The following is a 27,723-nucleotide window of genomic DNA, read 5'->3' on the forward strand; positions in this document are numbered from 1 at the left end:
ACCAAATCTTTATCATCCCCATTCCCAATATGCTGGTCTAGAAAGGCCATACCAATACCATTAGACGCCTGCAAACTCACCATATCCGAGCTTTATGATTATTACACACTGTATTCCAACCCTGACTGTCTGTCACAGATCAGAACTGAATCCATCACCTTCTACAGGCTGTTGTACTTCAGGTCCTCTGCGCAAATCTATACTCTGTTGCACTGTTTGTACAAGCCTTCACACAATCTCTCACTCACTGTCTTACCGGGAGTAGAACAGGTTGTCACGAACAGACCCGGTCGAAAGGGAAGCTATGATCCGCAGTCTGACGACCTTCCAGCCTGCCAACAGTCGCAGGGACACAGGCAAGCTCCCTGTGCAGCAGACGCAGGTATTCAGCACCAGAGGAAGGACAATTTAGTGGCAGGGGGTGCAGGCAAAAGGGTGGGCAGACAAAAGGACACAGCTACTCCTGGTTCGCCCTCTCTCACAGACGCAGAACTGGGCACAGGCCACAGGTCTAATCTCTGAGCAGGACGATTGGTTGCAGGCATACTGGGGCTATCACCATCTCTCTCTCTCTCTCTCTCTCTCTCTCTCTCTCTCTCTCTATCTATCTATCTATCTATCTATCTATCTATATATATATATATATATATATATATATGTGTGTGTGTGTGTGTGTGTGTGTGTGTGTGTGTGTCATGCTACTCAAGATTACCACTTCTGTTTTTTGAACTCATATTGGCTACATGGCATTGAAAAAAGCATGTCGACAAACAGATTTCTCAGAGAAGCTTTGATTCAAGATTTCAATGTTCTGCTTCATGGAGCATTTGGAAATTCAAGTATGGGTAATTCTCCTGTGTGAAGCGAGTCCTTGATGGGATATTTATAAGAACAGCATCTGAGGCCTTTTCGCAATTCTCGATGCTGCACCATGACTTCTATCTTCCACTTTCTTGCCTTGTCTCAGTTAGTTTAATTTCTGGACAATATCACAACCTTGCACCGCATTTTCACACCTCATCATCATCTGACACATACATGGTTCTCCTTTTCCTAAAGCCGGGTGGAGAATGGACACCGGTATCAGGCACCTCTCCCAAATCATCTTCCAAATCAGGACCAGGGACAGTGTCATTGTTCTCACCATTATCTCTCTTGGGTTTGGTTGGAGATTCGATAAGCCTGTATTAAACATCAAGCAAGGAGAGAGAGAGAGACAGACAGACAGAGAGAGACAGAGAGAAAGAGAGAGTCAGTGCAGCTGATAAATCGACTGAGAACATATCTAAATGCAACAAGAAATGCTTTATACATACATGTCTTGGTGGTCCAGCTTCTCCTTTGCTGACTGTAGAGGTGTAACATCCTCAACCACCATAGATGGGTCTTCTCCAGTAATGGCAGACACTATCTTTCTGCATGAACAGAGAAATGTTTAATAATAGTAGATAATTGAGGGACGTCACCACACAAAGATATCATTGGCATACATACTTTCTTATTGTAAGTACAAGATCTTGAAGAGGTGTCTCCTGCTCCAACTCTGTCTCAGACTTCGATTTCAACGACTCCCGAAGTCGGGAGTCCCCTTTAGAGCGTTTTGTGTCTGACCGTAGCTCTCTATCATTCAAGAAATAAAGAGCATATCAATGGAACTGCATTACTTCACACAATGACGAGAACAGGCATGGACACATACTCGGCTATTTGGCTTAGTGTTTCTTCTTCATCAGACTCCTGCCCACCACTTGCTTTACTTTCAATCTTCTTTGTTCGTGCTCTTTTTGCTTTTGTCTGACTAGTAGTGCCATCCTTCCCACTGGGATTGGGCTTTTTATGTACTGAAGGAAACAGACCCCATTGCTGGAGCTTTTTCTTAACTTGAGCAGCTGTTATTTTCCCTTCTGGATCAACCACCTGAGCTAAGAGTAGACAGCACCTAGGCTTCTCCTTGTACCTACAGCAACTGCTATTTAGCATCTTATAACAGAGTTTCTCGTTACATCTTCTCTTACATGTATCCAATGTGTATTCTTGAACAATCAATTTTGATAAACAATGGAAAGATGGAGCAAATTTGGCCAAAAATAGGAGACTTACTGCTCAAACAGCTCTTGCAGCTGCACTTCTTGCTCTACAGTGAACACATTGCACTTTCTCTTTTGGCGCTTTGTAGAATCAGATTTTTCTGACACTTGTGAGCGTTCCTGATTGCCTCCAAGCCTGCTAACAGGTTAAACACCTTAGGTTTCATTGCATCCACAACAAGATGTTCCACTAGGAAATCAACTCTCCTACTTACTCATTCCCCAAGGCCTCCACTAAAGGACATATGGCATCATCCTCATCATTGCCAAGAGCATCAGCTAGAGATCTTTTACGATTATGCTTTGCTGTTTTCCCAAAAGCTCTATTCAAAGCCTCACTTTGATAGTCAAGAGAGATTATGTGGCAATCCTGGCGGTTTTTCCAAAAAAGAATATCCAAAAACAGTAGTGGCTGGCTCTTCAGTTTTTTGAAGAAGCTTCTTATAAGCTTAGTCAAGAAGGCAAAGAGTCTTTGATGCTGCTCTAATTTTGATGCTTTTGTATTCGAAAGTATTTCATAGAATGTTCGCATTAATGATAACTGCATGAAAGAAACACAGCACAGTTTAAATAGAAAGCATTTAAAGATACAACAGTGTGTAAAGTCACTGCTTCTTATTTGTTGCTTGCAGTGTTGTATCCATACCTGATACAGCATTGGCTCAAGGCATTGGTCCTTACAAATCCTCTGTAGCATACAAATGATGTAATGATTGATTGCCGGTGTGTTACTTTCAAAATGTTTCAAAAGCCAGCAATAGTTCCGAACAACCGTGTTATCTGCAAAAATTGCTGCACACTTCTGAACATCCAGGGAGACCTCCACATTAAACTTAGCAGTTTCTTCGACTGAAGCTTCTTCATCATCTTCCCTAGAGTGAGGCAACTCGGTTACATGTTCTGGGGATTTCCTTTGTTCGTCACATCGTACACCAGTTTCAGCATCTGATACGGTCTGCTCAGCATTTAAAGCTGGTTGATCAGCTGAAGTTGGGCTAATGGTATTGCCATCACAATCAGTGGTACCTGGACCTTCGATATTTACTTGAGCCTGCCCAGTCTCCTTTACTCCCTCCATCTTTAATTTTGTGTTTGGTTTCCTTCCTTTTTTCAATACCTGAAAAATGTAGATGAATATGTGAAAGAAAAAAAATCATGAAAGTCATGAAAACTAGTGCCTAGGAATCATGAGATTCACTTTCAGAAGACATATGTACCCGCAGAGCACCATCCTCATTTGTCAGGAACTCCATGATTCGCAGCACCACATGAACAGTTTCGACAAGGTCAGCCAAGTGACTGCAGGATGAACATCTCATGAACATCAACTTCTTGCATAATAAGCCCGCTGAACAAAATGTCTAATTTGCAAAACCTAAATTTTAAAATACACAGACCTCGTGAAAAAAGTCCCCAAATGACTATAAAACTGAAAAATACAAAATACAATCTAGTGACAGTATGCACAAGCAGTCACATTTGGAGTGCATGTACAAATGCATGTTGGACATCACATGGGGACTTGCTCTTACTACCAAGCTCATCTAAAGACTGACACCTTCCTACTTTCAAGGATCTGCCTGTTAGGCAAACAACTGATATTTCACTACTCACTGCTCTGCAGTTGTCTTGAGGCAATTCTTTTTAAATCATTAAGCTCAGCACCTACCCTCAGCCCAGTTTTACATCTATCCTACACAGATATTAGGTTTGTTTAAACTTTTCTTCAGCACACATACTACCACAAGCCAGTTACAATGAGATTAGCAATATGACAATAGTGGGCAACATTTCAATTGATTATCTTAAGAAGGGACAGACCAGTGAAAACAGTAGGGGGCAGGAAATATACAATGGAAACCTCAATATCTGCAGGCTGCTCAGCCATGTATGCCAGTCAAACGTTACCTTGAAGATATAATTCAACAGAAAAGAATTGTATCCTCTGGTAAAATCTAGATATAATTCAACTCACGTTACCTTGAAGATAGACGTTCACAGAGAGCCAGTGCATTGAGAGCCGACCATTGATGGAGTTGACACAGATCACGGAGGACCCACGCAATGGTTTACAACAAACGATACATTTCCAGGGTACCACCCACATGACCTACTTTAACACCTATGACTAGAATTCAAGCATATCAAGCCATCCTCCCACACAAAAAGAACTAATAAATTGTGTGCACTAAAGCCACCCTTAACAGAAGTTACCATCAATAGGCTGGCATGATCATGAAAGTTTGTTCAATGTGCATATCTAGGTGGAAATTTTGAAATGCACTTCTTTTAGTAGACATCTCAAAACGAGTTTCTAATAGTATGTTTGTGCTATACTCTTAAAGGCTTTCATCTCTGATATATATATTGGGCATCCCTTAATGCTAGGAAATCCCCAACAGGATTGCCTAAAAATGGTATTCCTAAATAGTATTGGTTACTCTCATTGGTAAGTTTTGCATCAAATACTTGGCTGTTTCTACATTTGTCAGCTTTCAGCTAAAAATGAAGGGATTAGATCAAACAAGTACCTCTTGAGCTTCACATTTGAGCTTGGTTACATGTCTTGGTGCTTTGGTCAGTTACTACAATGATCATTCACTTACAGGCTTGAAGATTTTATTGGGTTTTATGCTCCCAACTATGTACTTGATGTACCTTGGATGCTCGGACGTCATGTATGAGTTGTGTACATGCTCTCTTGATGCTTATTGGATGCAGTTACTCTTCATTGAGCTGATTTGATTTATGCTTTGGATCCGGCGCCTATCTCTATCAGTGTGATGTTAGTGATGTATATGCACTACTTGGCTATGTATTGACTGCCCATTCACCAAGAAGAAAGAAAATTCGTTCTACTAGTAAAAGTGTTGAAAAATCACTTCATTTGCAACAAGTGATTATATGCATTCAAGCATCTAGACATACATACATCTTTGCACAATCTACAAAAAATCACTTCATTCGCTAGTGATTTTATCTCTGTGTGTGTGTGTGTGTGTGTGTGTGTGAACATCTAGACATACATACATCTTAGCACAATCTACAAGAAAGGATATGCTTTTCTCAATTTTTTGTTTTCTTGTCGTCTCCAATTCTTTCATGACCTATGGCTTCTTGTAATCAATCTTTTTGTCATTGTTATCATTTCCGTGTTTTACAAAATCTATGAAAGTGTAGCTACTTTGCATCCAACGTAAAACATGAAAATGCATAGGCTCAAAAATAGATCTAGATCAAACAATGCAAGAACTTTCAACACATCTAGAACTTCATTATAGAACTACCAAGCCTCCCAAGGTGGTCTAGAGGAAATGCAGGAAAAAAGACAAAATGAAGAAGTAAGATCCATCCGAGAGTTGCCAAGAAACATGTTTCATAAAGTTAGAAAACTCATTTCATACCTACATGTTTCATAAATGCATGGAACTCCTATTTTGAACTTTCCAAATAGCAAATCCCTACCCTAGAGAATGTGTTTTACTTTTTGTAATCAACATTTATTTTTCATGCTAGCATGGATTATCATTAATGATTAGCATTGATTGCAAGAATTTCTTTCGAGTTGTTGTCCATGATCCATCTATGCTTCTTCCATATTTAAACTTACTACGGATCATTGAGTAATGGACCATGATGTATGTAAAGTTTGAGGTTCGATAAATCTCCATTTGTAATGTAAAGAATGATGAATCATGATGAATCTATGTTTGCTAGATCACATGACTAACATTCAATGTGTACAAAGTTTCCCAGTTTTCTCCATCTCAAATAAAAGCCCTTCCTACATTTTACATTCCTATAATGGATGAGGACTCCAAAACTTGTCCTGATGATCTGCTTCAATGTCTCCAAACACAACATTGGGCAACTCTAGCAAACCCCATCTTGCTATAGTCATGCTAATTGTGGTACTACCAGCTATTAGACTACCATGGTGAACCAACCAAAGAGGGCATACTCCTGATCCACCAACTATACCAAAGACCTTTCCAAAAGGCACACCTAACATGCATTGTAATGCTATGCTCTGCCCAATGCTTGCTCTTGGTTCATAGTACATACACCAAAATATGCCTCATTGCCATGATTGTATGGGAAAAGAGTCAAGATGCTTGTTGAGATAGTCAAAACAAGATAATACCACTCCTTGAATGTCAATCCAAGTGTAAGAGAGGGGGATTTAATAATGGGGAAATACTAGCTACACTAGTTGGTATATAAGGTGTTAGAGACTTTTTCACCATCAAATAATAATACAAGTCTCCTTTCATCTTCACCTCACTCTCCAAGCTCTCATAGCTTCTCTCTCTCTTTTCCTGTCTTTCTCTCTCCTTTTCTAATCTTTCTCTCTCCTCATCACTCTCTTTCTCTCTCTTCTTGCACTCTTTCTCTCTCTTTTACACACTCTCTCTCTCTTCTCTCTCTCTCTCCTGTCCTCTTCTTGACAAGTGGTATCAAAGCTCTAGTTCTAATCCATTTAGTTACATTACATGCTCAATTACCATCCTTTTCAATTAAAAATCCAAGAAGCTTTAGGTACACAGAGACAGGCACTAAAATGGAGGAGCACTAAAGGACCCACAGGTCAAAGACCAGGAGGACAGCAGTTAGGAGCATTAATGGAGTCCTTGGACCAAGTTTAGAGGTTGGAAGACCGGATTTGGCAGTTCTGGGTTATTTTGGGCCAAATTTAAAGATAAATTTCTAAAAACGGCAGTCACAGGAGTTAGGAAAGAGTTTAGTCTTGGTTACTTTTCACATGGAGTCTTCTCTCTCCTCATTTCCAAGCTCCTGCCAAGCTTCCATGGAGGAGAAAACACCATAGATCTTCTCTACTCCACCTCCAATGATCTTCATGACTTTTCCAAAGCTTCCCAAGGCTTCTAACCTTCATCTCAAGCTGTCTATTGAATGGTTGGACCTTCTCTCTCTCCCCAGGCAGTAGCCTGTGATTTGCAGCGCAAATTTCGAGGCTGTAATCTGAGGAAATAATCATCATCTTGAGCTTTTTCTCCATCTTGGCTCTCTTCTCCAGCTTCCAGCAGGTGGTCTTGACATGGATGAAGCCTTCTTCTCACCTTTCTTGAGCTCTCTTGATCCTTGAAACCCTAACAAGTGCAGGCCATGGACAGCCATGAAATTTTGCTCAAAGCTCACAAAATCTTGAGAGCTTTTGCCTCTTTTGGGCCCAGGAGCTTGTGCCTACAAGAATCTTTGAAGAAGCAAGCATCAAGAAGCCCGTATTTGAAGATGAAAGCAAGAATAGAGGCTTGACATTTGGGGCAGCCATAGCCATAGACCAAGAACCTTGACTTTCTTCAAGTTCCCTTCAAGATTGGGTCCCGGGGCTTAAAGATTGGAGTCTTTGCCATCAATGGAGCTTGCCTACCAATTTGGAAGAGGTTTGGAGCACGGGAAGGCATTACGGGGTTAAATTTTGGGAGATTCTTCTTCTATGGCCTTTAAAGCATGCATGGAGCTACTGAAGCTCAACCCCTCCTTCTCCCATTGAAGAATCAAGCTTGAAGACTCAATTCTTGGCTGAAGCTTTGTCATCATGAAGCTAATTGGAGCATTGGAGAGCAACCTTGGGACATTGGCCACTGATTCTCAGCCCTTCTTCACTAATCAAAGAGGTAATTGACTCTTGAACTCTCTTTTATTTCCATCCTATTGCTGAGCCAAAAAGCCTATTGTTGGGAGAGATTCAAGTAGTCAATCATGCATTTTATTGAAGGTTTTCAATGCTTACATGCTGCCAATTTAATCTCAGTCCTCTCTTAGGCTTTTTTGCATTGAAAATGGTCCATTCTATGCTGAAATTTTTCACTACTGTTTAGTGATTGCCTCACCCTAATCTCTTGACTTGTGATGATTGTTTGAGCATAAACTAATCTCTGAAATCCATTGTAAATGAGGTGAGATAGCAGTGAGTCACTGCTCGGTAAGCCCTTCCCCTATTCCCAATTCAAATCCATGCACTTCATGAAAAGAATTACCTCCAAGCTCCCATGCATTCAGGGTTGCACTCGTACATCAAATGGACAAGTTTGTACCATACGAACCGTACCGTACGTATCCGTACTATTTCGTACCAGATTTTAGACATGTTTGGCCACGTATCCTGCGGGACAAGGCGAGCTATCCAAAGAGTTTCCGGGCGAAACCGGCTGGGGAAAAAGGTGCAAACTGGGCACGATTGATCATTTGCGACACGCATACTCTCTTGCAAGTCTCTCCTCAGCCCTCCCTCTTGTCTCCAAGACTCCAAGGCTGCATCAAGCTCCCATCCCTTCGAAGCTCCCTCTTCCTCTCTCCTCTTCCCCTCTTCTCTTGAGTCTTCCTCCCATCCTCTCCCTTTTCAAAGTTCGTTCTTCTTCCAACTTTCCAAGTTTCCCCGATCCCCTCCCTCTTCAAGGCTCAAGCATCATCTCACTCTCTCCTCTTCCCCCCATCCCCTCCCTCTTCAAGCATCACTGCCGATCGGAGTGACAAGTCTCGACTCTCTCCTCTTCATCGGGCCTCCAGCCTCACCTCGGCACCATGACACGCGAGAAGCATGAGGTCTTCAACTTGCACGCCATCCATGTGGAGAGGGACATAAAGAAGTCCAACTCCCACAATCGGATATGCAAGTATTGCACGAAGAGCTACACAAGTGGTGCGACCCAGCTTCTCCAACATCTTTCCAAGACGGCGGGGCAAGTCGCTCCGTGCAAGTCGATCCCTCAACACATTGCGAACGAGACTCTCGCCAAGATGAGGGGGGGTCCACTAGAGGAGGAGGTGGCGGATTGGCGGCGGCGGCGGCGGCATCTACACCTATGCCTACTCATGAGGAAGCCTCAAATGTAGGCCTATCTTCGACCGATGCGGGTGAGGCCTCCACCATTGGTGGCGCCAACTCCACATCTGCTTCAGGCTCCGGCATTGGCAAAAGGCAAAGGTTAGAGGCTCATGCGGTACCAGAGAGGCAATCCTCTCTCTCTCAAGCTCCCGGTCATACGCGTGGATCGGTTGCCTTTCTTAGAGAAAGACAACGACAAGCCGATATTGATATTGCACGCACGGTGATCGAGTGCAATCATGCATTCAACATCCTAAAGCATGAGCAATGGAAGAAGATGGTGAGAACCATCGCCAATGTGGACCCATGTGAAGGATGGAGCGGCGTCTCATACAATGATATGAGGACGAAGAAGATTGATGAAGAGAAGAAGAGGATTGATAAAGCCCTTGATGCTATTCGGGCCGCATGGACAAAATACGGTTGCTCCATTCTCACCGATAGATGGAGTGACCGTAAGAAAGGGGGTATCATCAACATACTCGTTTCATGTCCACTTGGCACATATTTTTTGCGGACCGTAGACACCGGCAAGAGGGGAAGAAAAACGACCCGCCCATTCATCTACCGCCACATTCGGCAAGCTATCATTGAGGTACACATTGTCTTTTTAAAGTTGCTTTCATTATTCATGAATCATAATTAGAATTTTCAAGTCATGATTCATCTCTCCCTGAAGCTTTTATAATTTGTACCATGTATGATGTGCTTGTAGGTGGCCCATTGAATGTGGTGCAAGTTGTGACCAACAATGCATCCAATTGTCGGCGCATGGATCGTTTGCTTGAGGCCGAGTTTCCTTCGATCGTGTGGACTCCATGTGCAAGTCATTGTTTGGACTTGCTCATGGAGGACATCGGGAAGCTAAAATGGGTGAAGAGGATGGTACACAAGGCTACATCTATTGTCAGCTTCTTCACGGTGAAAGTGAAGGTGCTTGCGATGTATCGTGAGCATAGCAAATTTGAGTTGAAGAAGCCTTCTTCAACTCGGTTTGCTTATATGTGGTTATTGTTGGAGCGGCTTTATGAGGTGAGGTCCGCGCCCTACGCCAAACAATGGTATCCACTCTATGGAATAAGTGGGATGAGCATGAGACAGAGAAGGCGAAAGCCATGCAACAGCTGTGCCTTGATGAGCAGTTTTGGCAGAAAGTCTGTGCCATTGTGATTGCCGTGACTCCCTTTTATAGGGTGTTGCGCATGACTGATTGCGAGGAGTCCACCATGGGCCTTCTCGTTCACTTCTTCAGAGCAGCATTGGTGGAGGTACGGGCTTGCACGATGATCACACATTCTCAACGTTCACACATCATAGAGATAGCAGAGAGGAGATGGGCATGGATGGATAGGCCCATCCATGGTTTTGCACCCTTGGTGCATCCGACCTACAAGTCACCGTCGATCATGGATGAGAGAGAGCTCCGGTCAGATCAGCTTGCATATTTGACTCGTGTGGTTCCCATAGATGACCACAACACAGTCCTAGAGGAGCTTGGATGCTATGTGGATCAGAGAGGACATGTAGCATTTTCTTCTCCCACTTGTTGGAGAAGGGAGTCACTTGTAAAGCCTCTATTTTGGTGGTAAAATTTTGGATATGCGTTGGAGACTCTTCAGCCCTTGGCCATGAGAGTCCTTGCGCAGGATTGCTCTTCGAGTGCATGTGAGAGAAACTGGAGTGCCTATTCTCTCATTCACACGAAGATTCGCAATCGTCTTAGCACATGACAGTTAGAGCGGCTAGTCTATTGCCGCACTAACTTGCGCATGATAAAGGCCATGATGAGTATGAGTAGTCCAAAGCAGGTAAACACCTAACCATAAAATGATAAGTCAAGTTTAATTTTTAAATTTGTTGGTTTCAACTTGTTACTTTATAGTATTATACTCAACAATTTAGTATTTATAATCTATTATCTTATGTGCATTGTGTAGGTGAATGTTGATACATTCAAGTTGACGGGCGACACTCTTGCGAGTGTGCATCAGGAGATCGATGAGAAGGAGCAGATCTTTGCAGAGCTCTATAGAGAGCTCATAGCAACAGACACTCGTAGTCAGCGTGCTCATGGGTGAGGAGTTCGAGTTGCCAGTAGAGGCATGGTCATTCGGCGCCCTCCGAGATCGACGAGGGGTGGTTCAGATGGTTTACAGACATATTTGAGACGGAGCTCTAGTAGCTCTCGTCCAGTCCCTGATAATGACATTCCCCCCTTGCCTACAATTAGACCGTCATTGCCTTGGGGGCCATCATTTGATGATGATGGTAACCTTATCAGTGAGGATGAGTATGAGAGTGCCTCATCATTCGATGACGAGGAGTCATCTTCAAACTCTCTTGATGAGCACGATGATGATGATGATAATGATGATGATAGTGATGCCTCATGAGTCATCCTGGCCTCTAGGCCTCAACTCTCTCGAGTCTCACCTTTTTGTATCTACTTAGTACTATCACTGATGATTGTATCCAATTTCACTCATTGATGATTATATGATGAATCCAGTACATTGTATCGTTGCTCGCATGTGACTGCGAGGGCTTTTTACCTCATGTATTCAGCATATTTTGTAATGGCACTGCTAGTTTCACTTTAAACATGTGTTCTATTATTTATAGTTTTTTTAAAAATGAAATTAAATTTTTTTTCGTACTAATATCGTACCGTACCTTATAAAATCTTAAGGTACCATTTAGTACTGTATTTTATAGTATTGGACCGTATCATACCTTTCGTACCTGACAACTATGTATGCATAGCATGCTGATTGTTTAATTAAACCAAATGTCTGCCATGTATACATTCCAGACGAGTGGGAAGCAAAAGAGGGAACCCTAGAGTCCCCCTTCCGATTATGACCCTGAAGCGGTGCACAACCCGGCCCAAGGGGCAATTTGCCCATCTCTCGGTGATCCGGAGCTCGAACTTGTTTGCAAGTGCAGAGATATTTTAGGGACAGTGAGAATTGGCACGTCATGATGATGCCATTGATGTCTATGGCATATTGATGTACTTGGGATTATGCCAATGATGTATATGGCATATTGATGTACCACTGATGTACTTGCAATGATGTATAACTGAGAATCAATGCTAAAATGTATCTTTAGATACACATGCAGTCATGTATGCAATTATGACAATGAATGCAACAAACATTGCATGTATGATGCTTATATGTGAGTGATACGATCATGAAAATGCTCATTTTCATGCTCAGCAATGATGTTATGGGATAGACTATGTGTATATATGCTGAAGTAATGTATGGTGCCATGGGAGAAGTGGTTGCAAACATATAATAGGCAAGGGACCATATTTCAGCTCTCTTGAATTTCTACAGGGTGCTGTAGACATTCTCAGACAGTTACGGAAGTAAAGAGTAAGTACCAGCATTGAAGAGCAGGTCCCAAAGAGTGTTTACAGGCCTCAATAGCCCCCCCTATCAGTTTGGCACTTTAGTTGGGCACTACCCATCCCTTACAAGTCTAAACAGTCCCCTACTGCTCTCAAACAGGGTGCAGGACTGCATAAAACAGCTACAGATTTGCTGTTACAGAATTTTTTGCACTAAACCTGTAGCAGCATGCTTCTGCTCTATTTGAAGAGGGGATCCTTAGCTTTGATTTGAACCAAAAAGTGGGTCAATCGGAGCTCCTTAGCTCAAGTTAGGAGCCAAACAATGAGCGGGGGTCTAACAGGACTGCACTTAGCTATGGCAGGGAACAGGGGAAAAACTAAGGCAAATGATGACCTCCAGCAACAAATAAGGGATGCACGAGCCCCGAGGGCTGAAACCAACCCTGAGGTGGAAGATGAAGATTACTCTCATGACATGGGGAGCCTCAGCACGCTCATTAACACCCTCAATTCGCATGAGACAAGGCATGCTGAGAGGCATAGAGAATTGATGGAAGGCATTGGTCAAATGAAGACCACTATGGACACCCTTGCTGCCCAACTCACTAAGTGGATGGAATTCCAAATGAAAGGGAAGGAACATGAGGATAGGTCGGATATGCATGCTGAAAGAGTGACTGGCCCATCAATGAATGCAACAAATATGAACTCCCAAGGTATTTTGGGGAGAGTGGGCATCCCTAACAGCACTTTTGAACAGGGAGAGCCTTCACATAGGCAAGAGGAACCCATGAACAATGCAATGAGGAGTAATTTCCAACCATTGCAAGGGCCCATGCCATCTATGCAAGTTCAGTCATCTTTTGACAGAAATTACTCTAACAATGGATCATTTTTGGGCAGCCACATGGATCAGCCTCAGTTTGGATATATGGAACAGCCACCTAATCATGAAAGAGAGCTGAGAGACAAGATTATTTTCTCAAAATTCAATGGTCAATCGTCATCTCCAGCTAAACTCGAAGAGTGGCTTTTCAAGCTTGAGGATTATTTTGACATCTTGCCCCGTAGTGATGACCAAAAGATCCATTTTGCAACCATCCACTTGGAAGGATTTGCACATACATGGTGAAGGCACATTAAAAGAGAAAATCAGTAAGTAGACTCGTGGGAAGCATTCAAGGCACTCACGGTGCAAGTATTTGTCTCACCGGTGGAGAAAGAAAAGCTTGCCCGCCAATGGTATGGCCTTAAACAATATGGTCTTGCTGTTAGAGAATACACAAATCAATTCCTCAACCTTACCATGTATGTTGAGTCGATTAGTGATGATGCCAAGTTACACAAGTATGTGTATGGACTGGATCCCCAACTCTCGGCTGATATTTTAGCTCAAAATCCATCGGATTTGTTCAAAGCTATTGAGTTGGCTGAGAGGTACTCTCGTAAGTATCGCCGGATGCTTCATTTCAGCATGGACAGCAAAGAGGGGCGTCTCAGCCAGTGTTTGGGCAGCAAAGAGGACCTATGCAATCACATTTTGGGCAGCAAAGAGGTGTTGTAAGGCCGAGACAGTTTGGGGCAAGTTATGGTGGTGGTAACGTGCCATTCAGCACTCTTAAGATCCCCACATACCCCACTTTTAATGTCTCAAGACCACAAAGTAATTTCAAGACAGCAAATAGCCCGAGAATGGATAATAGGCAAGGGGACAGCAAGAATAAAAATGCTTCAGCCTTTGGCAGTCCAAAGTCCATTCCCATGGATTTGTATAAAGAAAGAAAGGAAAAAGGGCGGCTTTGTTTCAAGTGTGGCGAAAAGTATACAACTGATCATGCCTCAAAATGTGCTTTTAGAAATACAAAGGCACGGGTTCACAGCATGTTGGTATTTGAGGACTCAAAGGAAGACCCTGAAGATGCACATGCTTTTATGATGACTGCTGAAATGGATGATACTGATGAAGAGTTTGGTCAAGAAGAGTTCTTTGACCCTGCTGACTCTTTTTCTTTTGACCCCGGTGGTCGTGTATCATGGGATATAGGTGGAAAGAATGAACCACGTGCTGAAATACATGCTGCCACTGTTTATACCATATCTATGGATGCTTGGACAGGATCCAGAAGCCCTAATACATTGCGTATTAACGGTAAAACTCATGGGAAAGATGTGTCTATATTTGTAGACAGTGGTAGCACTCATAGTTTCATTAATAGAGCAGTCTTGGACAGGCTGAAGTGTTTTCCCACTAATTTACAGCAGCCATTGAAGGTGAAAGTTGCCAATGGGGATGAAGAAATTAGCACTTAAGTATGCCCTGCTGTTCATTTTCAGCTTGCTGAAAATTTTGGACAGCAAATGGATTTAATTGCATTGGAAATGGGGCCTACAGGTATTGTCTTGGGTTGTGATTGGCTGAAAACTTTGGGCACGGTCAAGGACTAGGAGGACAACAATCAGGAGCATTAATGGAGTCCTTGGACCAAGTTCAGAGGCTAGAAGACCGAATTTGGCAGCTTGTGGGTCATTTTGGGTTAAATTTGAAGGTAAATTTCTAAAGACAATGGTCACAGGAGTTAGGAAAGAGTTTAGTCTTGGTTCCTTTTCACATGCAGTCTTCTCTCTCCTCATTCCCAAGCTCCTGCCAAGTCCACGGAGGAGAAAACACCATAGATCTTCTCTACTCCACCTCCAATGATCTTCATGACTTTTCCAAAGCTTCCCAGGGCTTCTAACATTCATCTCAAGCTGTCTATTAAATGGTTGGACCTTCTCTATCTCCCCAGGTAACAGCCCGTGCCATTGATGTCTTTGACATATTGATGTACTTGGGATTATGCCACTAATGTATATGGCATATTGATGTACCACTGATGTACTTGCAATGATGTATGATTGAGAATCAATACCAAAATGTATCTTTAGATACAAATGCAGTCATGTATGCAATTATGACAGTGAATGCAACAAACAGTGCATGTATGATGCTCATATGTGAGTGACACGGTCATGGGAATGCTCATTTTCATGCTCAACAGTGATGTTATGGGGTAAACCATGTGTATATATGCTGAAGCAAAGTATGGTGCCATGGGAGAAGTCATTGCAGACATATAATAGACGGGGGACTATATTTCAGCTCATTACCAGCAAACAACTTATTAAAGAGTCCAAGAGACGGTCCCAAATCTTTGTATTGCAATTAAATAAAGAAAATTCAGATCAGTCCACTAAAACAGTAAAGAATTCAGCATTGAGAGCTCTTTTAGAAGAGTATAAGAACCTCTTCCAAATATCTACAGCACTATCCCCCTAATAGGGCGGTTGATCATCCCATAGATCTGAAACCTTGGTCAAAGCCTGTGAACAAGCCACCTTACAAATTGTCTAGGTGTGAAAGAGAAGAAGTTGCCAAACAAGTCAAAGAATTACTGGACATGGGATTTATTGAGCCTAGTTCTTCACCATATGCTTCCCCTATGTTATTGGTCAAAAAGAAGGATGGATCTTTCAAGATGTGCATAGACTACAGGGATCTTAATAAGATCACCGTGAAGAACAGGTACCCCATTTCACGCATAGATGACTTGCTAGATGAGCTCAAGGGGACTAAGTACTTTACAAAGATAGATTTGAGGCCAAGCTATCACCAGATCCACATGAGGACAGGGGATGAGGTTAAAACAACATTTCGGACTGATCGAGGGCTTTATCATTTCTTGGTTATGTCTTTTAGGTTAACTGATGCACCGGCCACCTTTCAAAGCTTAATGAACAAAATACTTCAACCCTTTCTTTTTGAATTTGTGTTGGTTTTCTTTGATGACATCCTCATCAATAGTAGATCACTGAAGGATCACCTTTGGCATATGAGGCAAGTGTTTGATGTATTGAGGCAGCATAGACTCTTTTCCAAGGAGACAAAATGTTCTTTCATGAAGACAAAAGTGGAATAATTGGGACACATTGTTAGTTAAGATGGAATTAGGACTGATCCTAAGAAAGTGCAAAGTATAAAAGGCTGGCCCACACCTGCAAATGCCACTTCACTTAGAGGATTTCTTGGTCTCTCATCATTCTATCACAGATTCATTAGGCATTATGCCACTATCGCAGCTCCCTTGACTAATAGGCTTAAGAAAGAGGCTTTTTCTGGGATGCCATAGCTGATAAGAGCTTTAATCAGCTCAAGGAATTACTTACCTCAGCTCCCATCCTGATTTACCCAAATTTTTCGAAAGAATTCATCATTCAGTGTGATGCCAATGGCAGAGGCATAGGGGCTGTATTGTTACAAGAGCATGGGGTTATAGCATTTGAGAGCCACAAACTTGCTAAAAATGAGATGACCATGAATGTATATGACCAAGAGATGCTAGCCATCCTTCATGCCATTAAGAAATGGCACCACTACTTGTATGGCAGTAGATTTAGGGTCAAGAGTGACCATAAGGTCCTCAAGTATTCCCTCTCTCAGTCTACTCTTACCCCCAAACAACGCAGATGGGTGGCTACATTGCAAAACTATGACTTTGACATTACACATACGCGAGAAAAAGACAATGTAGTTGCTAATTCGTTATCTAGAATGTGGGCCTGTAAAGTTTCAGCCATCATGGAACTTCATAATGATTGGATAGAAGAGCTTCAGGAGGCCTATTTGTTAGATGCTGATTTCAGCCACATTTTCCAGAAATTACAGCAAGGGCATGTGAAAGAAAACTCTCCATATCAGCTTGAGAACGGTCTCTTATAGTTTCAAGGCAGGATTGCCATCCCATACACTTCTCCATTCAAGCAAAAGATCATGCAAGAGATGCATTCCTCGCCTACAGCTGGTCATTTGGACATATTTAAAACCTATGACAAGATTGCTAAGAGCTTTCACTGGAAGGGCCTATGGAAGGATGTAAAAGATTTTGTCTTGAGCTGCGTGCCATGTTAGCAAAACAAGGACAGCACCTTAAAACCAGCTAGTTTACTTCAACCATTGCCTATGCCCGAAGGCAAATGGACACACATTACTATGGACTTCATCTGAACGATCCTCCGCTGGATGCCACTGAGACTTCCGGAGGACCAGTTTCCAGGAACACACCAAATGGGCAAGCAGAGATGACGAAGAACTGGAGAACCGAGAATCTGCATTAAGAACATGCCACCACGAACTACGGATGTGGGTATTACCATGCAGAAGCCCGTGATCCTCAAGAAAGTAACAGGCTATGACGACCCAAGGATGACAATCCGAACACATGGCGCGAAAAAGAGACCAACAGAGTGCCAGCATATGAGTGTGGGCATCCAAAACAGCTCCTCCACCCATGCGTTTTGGGGTGCATGCATGCGACTAAGAAATCCAGGAAATACCCGCATGCAAGGAATCCTTCTTCCATAACATGAAACGAATAGACTTCGTAAGATCATTCAGTGTCGTAGTAGTCCACGGTAGCAATGGCAAGAAATATGTAAGCATTGGCAACATTATTGTCTGGGCTACTTTGAGGCGAATATGGAAGGGCCAGGCTTGAGACTTCCAATACAGAAACTTAGCCGCCAGTTTCTGTGAAATCCACTGTAATAGCTGCTTTGGGGAAACATCAACCCCCAAAGGGTACCCAAGATGCCTGGCAATGGAGCCACAGGGGACAACCATGCCCTGCCAATCCAGAGACTGCAAATCCGACTCCGTGCAACTAAGAATGGCCGATTTCAAGGCATTAATGCGCAGACCAGAAGCCTGACCAAAAAGAGCCCAAACATCTAATGCTTTATGAAGATTATCTTTGTCCGCACGCAGAATCATAAAACTGTCATCAGCCAAGGATTGACCAATGAAGTGCTGTCCAGAGGGAAGCAACAATCCAGCCAACTGAGCAGAAGCTGCCATATGAGATAGCATCGAAAGAACCGGATGAGTCGCAAGGGCAAAGAAGAGAGGACTCAAAGGGCACCCCTGTCTGACAGAGCGGGCAAGGACAATTGGCTTGGTAACTCCTCCATTCAACATGACCCGCGAAGATGCTGCAACACTAATAGTATAGATCAGACGAGACATTCGGGCACCAAAGCCCATAGCAGACATAAGTTCTGCAATGAAAGACCAGTCCAGATAATCAAAAGCCTTTTCCAGGTCCAATTGAACCAGTACGACCTCCTGATTTGAATGCCTTGCATAATCAATTGCCAGTTGCGCATTTAAGACATTGTGCAAAATGTTTCTGCCCTTAATAAAACCATATTGGAGAGGATGCACAATGGCAGGAAGATGCTTATGGAGGCGATTCGCCATAACTTTTGAAAAGATTTTATATATAGAACCCATCAAAGAAATTGGGCGCCACTGTTTCAACATGGATGGCGAAGGAAATTTTGGAAGCAGTTTAATAAGACCGTCTTTCCAAGAGGAAGGCATAATCCCCGTTTCCCATACCCGCTGAAACAAAGCCGTCAAAGGTTTCGCGAGCTGGGTGGCAAAAAACTCATAGAACTCATTGGTAAGACCATCCCAACCAGGACTTTTATCCTTAGGCAAGTGTAGCAGAACATCCATGACCTCCGACTCACAAATATCTGCCTCCAGAGTAGATTGCATGTCGTGAGGAACTTGATTGCGGACCAGATCATAAAAAACTGAACGGGCATGAGTAATTTGGCCTGAAGGCGGAGAAGTAGAACCAAGAAGGTCGAGGAAATAATTTCTACACATATTCACAATCATCTGCGGATCAAGAACCATTTGACCTTCTTCATCCTGGAGCCTCGTCATATTCTCTCGAGCAGGAGAGGCATGGAAAGCTCGAAAAAACTTATGGGTCTGACAAGCACTGTCTTGCAGAGTGTCTGTCAGCTGTTGCAATTTGACCTGCTGATAGGATTTCAACTGAAACTCTTTAATAAGATCAGCCAGACGCGTTGCCAGTGATAGCAGAAATGCGTCATCGAGAGTGACCACCAGCAAAGAACGAACCAAAGCCAGCAGTTCCTCGGCTGCTTGTCGGCGCCGCCGGCAAAGAGCGGCATGATGGATCCCATACTGGCGAGCAACCCGCTGCACATTGGAGAGCAATCGTTGAAAGGAAGCAGTGCCCTGGGATGAGAAATCCAATAAGAACCGATCAATCAATTGCTGCATATAGCCCTGGAAGATTGCATGCTTCAAATAAGACGAGTTGAAACGCAATAGGAGTCTTTCCAGAAATTGCTTGAAAGGAGCAATTGGTTGTGCAACGAGCTCAAGCTGCAGAGGGAAATGATCCGACAATGCGTATTGTTGTAACACTTTCATTTCGAGCATCTCAGGAAGGAAATCATCATCCTGCATGATGTAAATGCGGTCTAACCGCGACCATGTTGTGGCATACTGGGCAGAATGGAAGGTAAACCCTGTAGAAGAAGGATACAGCCAAGACCAGAGATCTTGCTTAAGAACGGCAAAATCCAACTGCTGCCACGTACGTATTTCTGGCGCATCCATGATCGAATGTTCTGATGTGGACTGTAAAGAATCAACACACATATTAAAATCCCCCATCAAAAAACCCCGTCTGCCAAGGGACAAGGAACTCTGCAAGGTATGCCAAAGCTCCCGACGAGAGAGAGGATCATTCGGAGCATAGAGGCCAAGTAACCATAAGATCTCTCCTTCAAATAAAATTTCAATCACCACAAAGCGGCCATGTACACCATTCTTGATAAGAACCGGCTGATATTTTTCATGTACAATCATAATAACACCAGAATACTGCCTGGCATGTGTCCCTGCATAGAACAAACGAAAACCATGGCAATCCACAACTTTACCCGCTTCTCTATGACTCTTGTGTTCAACAGCACACAAGACATCCCACTGATTCTCATGCAATATTGTCCACATGGCATGTTGCTTGTGGCGAGAACAAATTCCTCGCACATTCCACGTAGCTATCTTCATGTTGATGCAAAAGAGGATCAAGTACGAGGCACAGCTTGCCTCGATGAGACCTTTTCGGCGAGAATGTCTAGTGCACCCTCATCCAAGAAATCAGCTAACACGGCAAAAGAGTTCTGACGACCAGATTTGGAAGTGGATGGCATATCCACTGACTTGGGGATGGAGCGGGGATAACGTCCCATGGGGTAATGACATTACCTCAAGTATCAAAAGCCAGCTTAGCGGGTGGACCCTTAGGACCATCTGAAGACACTCTCCTAGCTGTCTGTTGACGGGGAGCAGAGGAAACCATAGCAGGAGCAGGGTGCTCTGAAGACATCATTTCTCTCCTGTGCATATACGTACGCATGAAATCTGGTGAGGCAACAGGCATAGTATCCATCATGCCAACAGCATGCTTGTTGCCTTTTTTCGCGCGTACATCTACCCAGTCATTGCCACCAGAATCCAAACCCGAGACCTGTTGTTTACCTTTATTCAAAACTTTAGGTGGCTAGGTGGCATCTTGGGATGGCGCATCACACATCATATCTTCCATGGGCTGCGCAACATGCTCGGCATCTGAAGTGTGGTGCTTCTCTGGGCATTCAGCCATAAAATGCCCCAATTGTCCACATGAAAAGCAATGTCATGCAAAGTTGCCCCATTTCAAACGAAAATGTAAAGGATGCATGCCAGAGCAGTTAATGCGTAACCAAGCAGGCCTTTTTCGAGCAGTGTCCCATAACATACACAGGCGGTTGCGATTCATGGCCCTTAGGCTTGGGGGGACCAGAACAATGCCCACAGCAGCCATGGCGTCTTTTAGCAGTGGCCAATAAACAGCCGGACAGTTTTCCACTTCAACCCACACAGGGCATTCACGTTGCAGCAGACGCTGAAAATCTGCCATGGGGCGCTATGGCACCACATGGACCAGACGGCGATCAACGAACAATGGCAGTTTAGACAGAAGAGCAGCACGGTGTGTCTCTGATTTCAACAGCACCTCAAAAAAACCCCGGGGGCCAACAAAAATCTCTTCAACACATTCCTCTTGTAGCAGACTGTGCAACCACTGGCGAATACGGAAAAGCAGCGGGATCCTATCAGTGAAAAAAAGTATCACAGTACGTTCATAGAACACTGAAAAGGAACGCAAGACATGTTTCGGATCCATAGTGGCTTCCAGAACATCTTCCGTTGCAGAGTCCGAAAAGACTTCCTGATTATGTTGAACATAATCGCCCAGCAAAGTGTTAGCAAACTCCAACAGGTGCTCCCAATCAACCTCCTGGGAGTCCACAGAATCAAAAGCAACCTGAGCATAGGAACGATCCTGATGATCCATTATCCCTGCCGAAGTATGCTTGGTGCGTTTGCCCGCTGGCAGGAGGTCAGGAGCAGGGGGCATCTCCTCTGTGCACGGAACCATGTCCTTTGGTTCCTCGGTGTCAGAATCCGGACCAAGAGCTGCCACCGTTTGGTCTATGAAAGCCAGATCCAGGCCAGCCATATTGTATCAGCACGTATGTCGGACAGAGGCCGAGTGAAAAAATCGCGGGGGGCAGAGACACGCAGGCCGCAACTGGGAGCCGGTACAGAAGCGGACGGACTGTTCAGAAGCAAGCGGAGCCACCTTCCCGGATTAGGGCAGCTCGTCACACCCTCCTGTCAGGCGCAGAGCAGGGATGTCAGATTAGGTCAGGTCAACCCTGATTACCAGCAGGCAGAAGACAAACGTCAGGCTGGGACAGGAGACGAATCGATGGGACAAGCAGCTCTCTCTCTCTCTCTCTCCCTCCCTCTCTCTCTCTCTCTCTCTCTCTCTCTCTCTCTCTCTCTCTCTCTCTCTCTCTCTCTCTCTCTCTCTCTACACTTTACTTCTATTATCTATAATCCAAAATAACTTGGTTTTTTTTTTCATACTAATATCGTATCATACCTTGTAAAATCCTAAGGTAACAATTAATATCGTATTTTATCATACCTTTCATACCCGACAACCCTCCATCAATGGCAAGTGCTCATGAAAGGACTCAAAATGTATAATGACAAATGGACAAAGTACAAAATGTCTAAACTTATGAGGACGACTCATCATCAGACTCAGACACATTGGAAGATAGAGAGCGGCCCTCACTAGAAGAGCACAATATAGGGCCACGTATGTTTCAGCTTGACAAAGCCAAACATCCTAGGATAGTTATGTTTAGCTCAAGGCAACCAAACATTCTTGAAACAAACATTCATACGCAAACATGTATGCATTGGAGATTCACATTGTAGAATTGCAATGGAGTTAGAGTTGTGGGATTGTTTGATAAGATCTTCAAACACATAGACATCATACTTTGCACAAAGACACCAAAGCCCAAGCACCAACCTATCAAACATGACACCTAATAGATGGAAGACAACTTATCATTCTCAAATCACTACAGCAAGTAGGGGCAATGGTTGTTATAAAAAAGAAGCTACAAAATTTTGTGCAAATCATGAGGAGAGACGAGGAAGCTCACTTTATGGGGATACAGATATACACAAACCACCAGGTGAGGGAGGCCTGGAAGGGGAGATGTGAGTGTGTAGGCATGGGTGGAAATAGTCTTTTACCAACTTTTCATGTCCCATTGTTGCAAATCATGCCTACCTCTCATTCAACATCACCTACTCTTACAACTTGACAATGCTTTAGTGGCATCCCAAGTATCATTTTATTAAAGAGATTGCATGGAGAAATTTGAATTAAGGTCTCGCTCTTTTACACATTGGTTACACTAGCACTCTAATATGGAGCTCCTTCAAGCCTCTACCATCATAAACAACTACATCAAAGCAATTGCCATCAAATAAACCACAGGTTTAGAATGGTTGGCAGCCAATGCAAAGGCCCCTAAATAAGAATGGTAATCTCCCAAATGATTGATTGGAACTAGGCGATTTGTGCTGCATGAGATAATTATAACAAAGATGGACGAACCAGCTATTGTGGCTAATACTCTTTTCCAAACATTGACTCTTATGCATTGACTTTGGAGCCTCCCATTCTAAACTTGCTCTAGAGTCATCCAAATAATTGTCGTTGCAAGGTGACATGGAGTACTAGTATACCTAGATAAGCACATGGTTGGAACTACATGTGCTACTCATGGATCACTTCGCTCTATGATGCAACCTAGACTCCCCTTTGTTGAGGCTCACTAAAGAGGAGCTCAACAAGATCATCAAGATAGACATTATTCAGCTACACTAGAATAGACATTAATCAGCTACACACAACCAACATATGGATCACAACTACCCAACCACTAGGGACAAACATGGCTTTCTATGAAGAATCTCTTTTCCATCTATCTTCTTATGGCCTTGTAACATGAAGACACATCTTCCTCATGGAAAATAATGTGTCATCAACCATCTTCGCATTCTCACATGATTTGGGAATAAAGACCGGTTGACATAAAGCAAATTACCTCTCCCTTGAGGATTCGATTTCCTACTTGTGTCAGTTTGAGACAAAGACTAAGAAGCACTACATATGCACATGTCCAATTGACAATATTACTACACAATTAAAGGGTGCTTACAATACTTGCTTTCAGAGAGAATTAGACACCACTACATAGATTTCTAATTAAGTATATTATAATTTAACCAAAGTCATATACAACTCTCTCTCTCTCTCTTTTTTTTCGTAAAAGGTAATTGTATTAATTACGAAAAAAGTACAAGATTACTTGATTACAAGATACATGACGACAATCTAAGTCATCATGTGAAGAGGTTCTAAGTACTACAAGTTACAACGTCATGGCAAAGATGCAGAGGTAATTGCCATATGCCAGGGACGTAAGTCCTCCCTAGAGAGCAAATCAGAATGCCGGAGAAGATCGAACTGCCAATACAAGAGGCCCTTAAGCCTCGCAATATGCCGCTGAACATTATAGGCGGAGTCAAAAAGAAAAGCATTCCGAATGGTCCAGTTATCTCTCTTTTTTTTTTCGTAAAAGGTAATCGTATTAATTACGAAAAAAATACAAGATTACTTGATTACAAGATACATGACGACAATCCAAGCCGTCATGTGAAGAGGTTCTAAGTACTACAAGTTACAATGTCATGGCAAGGATGCGGAGGAAATTGCCATATGCCAGGGACGGAAATCCTCCGTAGAGAGCAAATCAGAACGATGGAGAAGAGCTAACTGCCAATACAAGAGGCCCTTAAGCCTTACAATATGCCGCTGAACATTATAGGCAGAGTCAAACAGAAAAGCATTCCGAATGGTCCAATTATGCCAACAGCCCCAGTATCGAAGAAAGTGAAACATGAGCTTCATATGTGGCTGTGCGGGAGTGGGGTATTTGGGCTGTCCAAAAACCCAATCAAAGGGGCGCAGGGCGATACCAACCACCCCTCGCCAAACAGCCGACAAAAGTAACCAGACTTTCTTTGCGACGGGGCAAGAAATAAATCGGTGGCGGGCGGATTCCATAGTAGTGGTGCAAAAGAAACAGGTGCCATTGGAGATCCGTCGCTTAGAAAGAGCCGAAGCAAGCGGAAGACCCCCAATCATCACTCTCCAAAGAAAGACTTTATATTTAAAGGGTGTCTTGTTCAACCAGCCCTGCATCACAGTTGCCTTCCACCAAGACCGGGATTTACACAATCCCCATAAAGCATTTGCTTTAGGAACTAGCCATTGATGATCTTTAATCAAGAGATGATACACTTGGTTTGCAGAAGCTTTGCTCAAAATCAGCCGGCCTTGTAGGTCCCAATCCTGCCAGGGATGTTCCGAAGCAAGAGTAGGAAAGGGTTGTCTGCTCTGGAGTACCGTCAAAAGCTGTTCCCATAAAGGCCTATATCCACGAGGGATTCTGAAAAGCCTCCTAGCTGTACGAAACGATATAAGCACATTGCGACTGGCAAGGGTGGCATCCGCAACCGAAGACAAGCCCAAACGTGCCATCCGGTTGAATTGTGGTCTAAGCTCATGTTTACCTTCCCACGAAAGTAAACGCGAGACTGCCAGTAATTCCAATTGAAAAGAGTTAGTTGCCAAGCGATCCTCCGTTGGATGCCACTGAGCCTTTTGAAGGACATGTTGCCAGGAACACACCAAATGAGTAAGCAACGATGAAGAAGAACTGGAGAACCGCGAATCAGCATTAAGAACATGCCACCAAGAACTCCGGATTTGGGTATTGCCATGCAGAAGCCCATGGCCCTCAAGGAAATAACGGGCTATAGTGACCCACGGATGATGATCTGAGCACATGGCGTGGAAAAGAGACCAACGAAGTGCCTGCATGTGAGTATGGGCATCTAAAATAGCTCCGCCACCCATGCGTTTGGGGGTGCACGCATGCGACCACAAGATCCAGGAAATACCTGCATGCAATGAGTCCTTCTTCCATAGCATGAAGCGAATAGACTGGGTAAGAGCATTCAGAGTCGTAGTAGTCCAGGGCAACAGCGGCAAGAAATATGTGAGCATTGGCAACATAATTATCTGGGCTACTTTGAGGTGAACATGGAAGGGCCAGGCCTGAGACTTCCAATACATAAACTTAGCCACCATTTTCTGAGAAATCCACTGCAGAAGCTGCTTTGGGGGAACATCAACACCCAACGGGTATCCAAGATGCCTGACAATGGAGCCACGAGGAACAACCAAACCCTGCCAGTCCAAGGACTGCAAATCCGACTCCGTGCAACTTAGAATGGCTGATTTAAGCGCATTGATACGAAGGCCTGATGCCTAACCAAAAAGACCCCAAACATCCAATGCTTTTCGAAGGTTATCCTTGTCCGCACGCAAAATCATAAAGGTATCATCCGCCAGGGATTGGCTAATGAAGTGCTGTCCTGTAGGAAGCGACAGTCCAGCCAACTGAGAAGAGGCGGCCATATGTGATAACATGGAAAGAACTGGATGTGTCGCAAGGGCAAAGAATAAAGGGCTCAAAGGGCACCCCTGTCTGACAGAACGGGCAAGGACAAATGGCTCAGTAACGCCTCCGTTCAGCATGACTCGCGAAGACGCCGCCTCACTAATGGTGTAGATTAGACGAGACATCCGAGCACCAAAGCCCATAGCAGACATAAGTTCAGCAACGAAAGACCAGTCCAGATAGTCAAACGCCTTTTCCAGGTCCAGTTGAATCAGTACTACCTCCTGATTAGAATGCCTGGCATAATCAATGGCCAATTGGGCATTCAAAACATTGTGTAGAATATTGCGGCCCTTAATGAAACCATACTGGAGAGGGTGCACAAGGGCAGGGAGATGCTTATGGAGCCAATTCGCCATTACTTTGGAAAAGATTTTGTACATTGAACCCATCAAAGAAATGGGGCGCCACTGTGTCAACTTAGATGGCGAATGAACTTTTGGAAGCAATTTAATAAGTCCTTGTTTCCATGAGGGAGGCATGATCCCCGTGTCCCACACCTGCTGAAACAAAACCTGCAATGGTTTCGCCAGTTGGGAAGCGAAGGCTTCAAAGAACTCATTGGTGAGACCATCCCAACCCGGACTTTTATCTTTGGGCAAGTGTAACAATACGTCCATAACCTCTGCCTCACCAATATCTGACTCCATAGTAGCTTGCATGTCCTGCGGAAGCTGATTACGGACCAGGTCATAAAAAACCGAACGGGCCTGAGTAATTTGGGCTGAAGGTGGAGAAGCGGAACCGAGAAGGTCACGGAAATAATTCCTGCACATATGCACAATAGTCTGTGGATCCAGGATAAGGTGGCCTTCTGCATCCTCGAGTCTGGTCATATTCTCTCGAGCAGGAGAGGCATGGAGAGCTCGAAAGAACTTATGGGTCTGACATGCACTATCTTGCAAAGTCTCTGTGAGATGTTGCAATTTGGCCTGCTGATACGATTTTAACTGGAATTCTTTAATAAGATCGGCCACCCGCATGGCCAGTGCAAGCAGAAATGCATCATCCGGAGTGTCCATCAGCAAGGAGCGAACCAAAACCAGCAGGTCCTCCGCTGCCTGTCGACGGCGCCGACAAAGAGAGGCATGATAGATCCCATACTGGCGAGCAACCCTCTGCACATTAGAGAGCAATCTTTCAAAGGACGCAGTGCCCTGAGAGGAGAAGTCCAAGAAGAATCTGTCAAGCAATTGCTGCATATAGCCCTGGAAAATTGCATGCTTCAAGTATGACGAGTTGAAACACAAAGGGAGTCTCCCCAAAAATTGCTTGAAAGGTGCAATAGGTTGTGCAAGCAACTCGAACTGCAGAGGGAAATGGTCTGACAAGGCATATTGCCGCAACACTTTTATTTCGAGCATCTCAGGCAGAAAACCATCATTGTGCATGATATATATACGGTCCAACCGCGACCATGTTGTTGCGTATTGGGCCGAATGGAAAGTAAATCCTGTAGAAGATGGGTGCAACCAAGACCAGAGATCTTGCTTAAGAACAGCAAGAGCCAACTCCTGCCACATACGACTTTCCGGCGCATCCATTACCGA

General features: G+C 43.8%; 1 protein-coding gene and 2 pseudogenes across 3 annotated transcripts in view; 2 read left to right on the plus strand and 1 right to left on the minus strand.

The window, feature by feature from the left end:
• Positions 1 to 755: 755 nt before the first annotated feature.
• Positions 756 to 27,723, minus strand: part of ATIM (timeless family protein) — a 138,310-nt gene continuing 111,342 nt past the window's right edge. For all 3 annotated transcript variants that reach the window (XM_087694962.1, XM_087694963.1, XM_087694964.1), the window contains exons 10-17: positions 3,305 to 3,386; positions 2,734 to 3,204; positions 2,303 to 2,628; positions 2,101 to 2,223; positions 1,700 to 1,957; positions 1,495 to 1,620; positions 1,317 to 1,415; positions 756 to 1,182 (exon numbers count right to left, since the gene is read on the minus strand). In XM_087694962.1, the coding sequence (XP_087551088.1) occupies positions 1,011 to 1,182; positions 1,317 to 1,415; positions 1,495 to 1,620; positions 1,700 to 1,957; positions 2,101 to 2,223; positions 2,303 to 2,628; positions 2,734 to 3,204; positions 3,305 to 3,386 (1,657 nt within the window). In that variant the 3' untranslated portion in view covers positions 756 to 1,010. The remainder of the gene's footprint in view (positions 1,183 to 1,316; positions 1,416 to 1,494; positions 1,621 to 1,699; positions 1,958 to 2,100; positions 2,224 to 2,302; positions 2,629 to 2,733; positions 3,205 to 3,304; positions 3,387 to 27,723) is intronic.
• Positions 8,582 to 9,583, plus strand: LOC148025182 (uncharacterized; annotated as a pseudogene).
• LOC148025183 (uncharacterized) lies at positions 9,673 to 11,330 on the plus strand (annotated as a pseudogene).

This window comes from Lygodium microphyllum, chromosome 15 (genome assembly GCF_053477565.2).
Source record: "Lygodium microphyllum isolate KBCC chromosome 15, Lygodium_microphyllum_v1.1.10, whole genome shotgun sequence".
NCBI classification, from domain to species: Eukaryota; Viridiplantae; Streptophyta; class Polypodiopsida; order Schizaeales; family Lygodiaceae; genus Lygodium; species Lygodium microphyllum.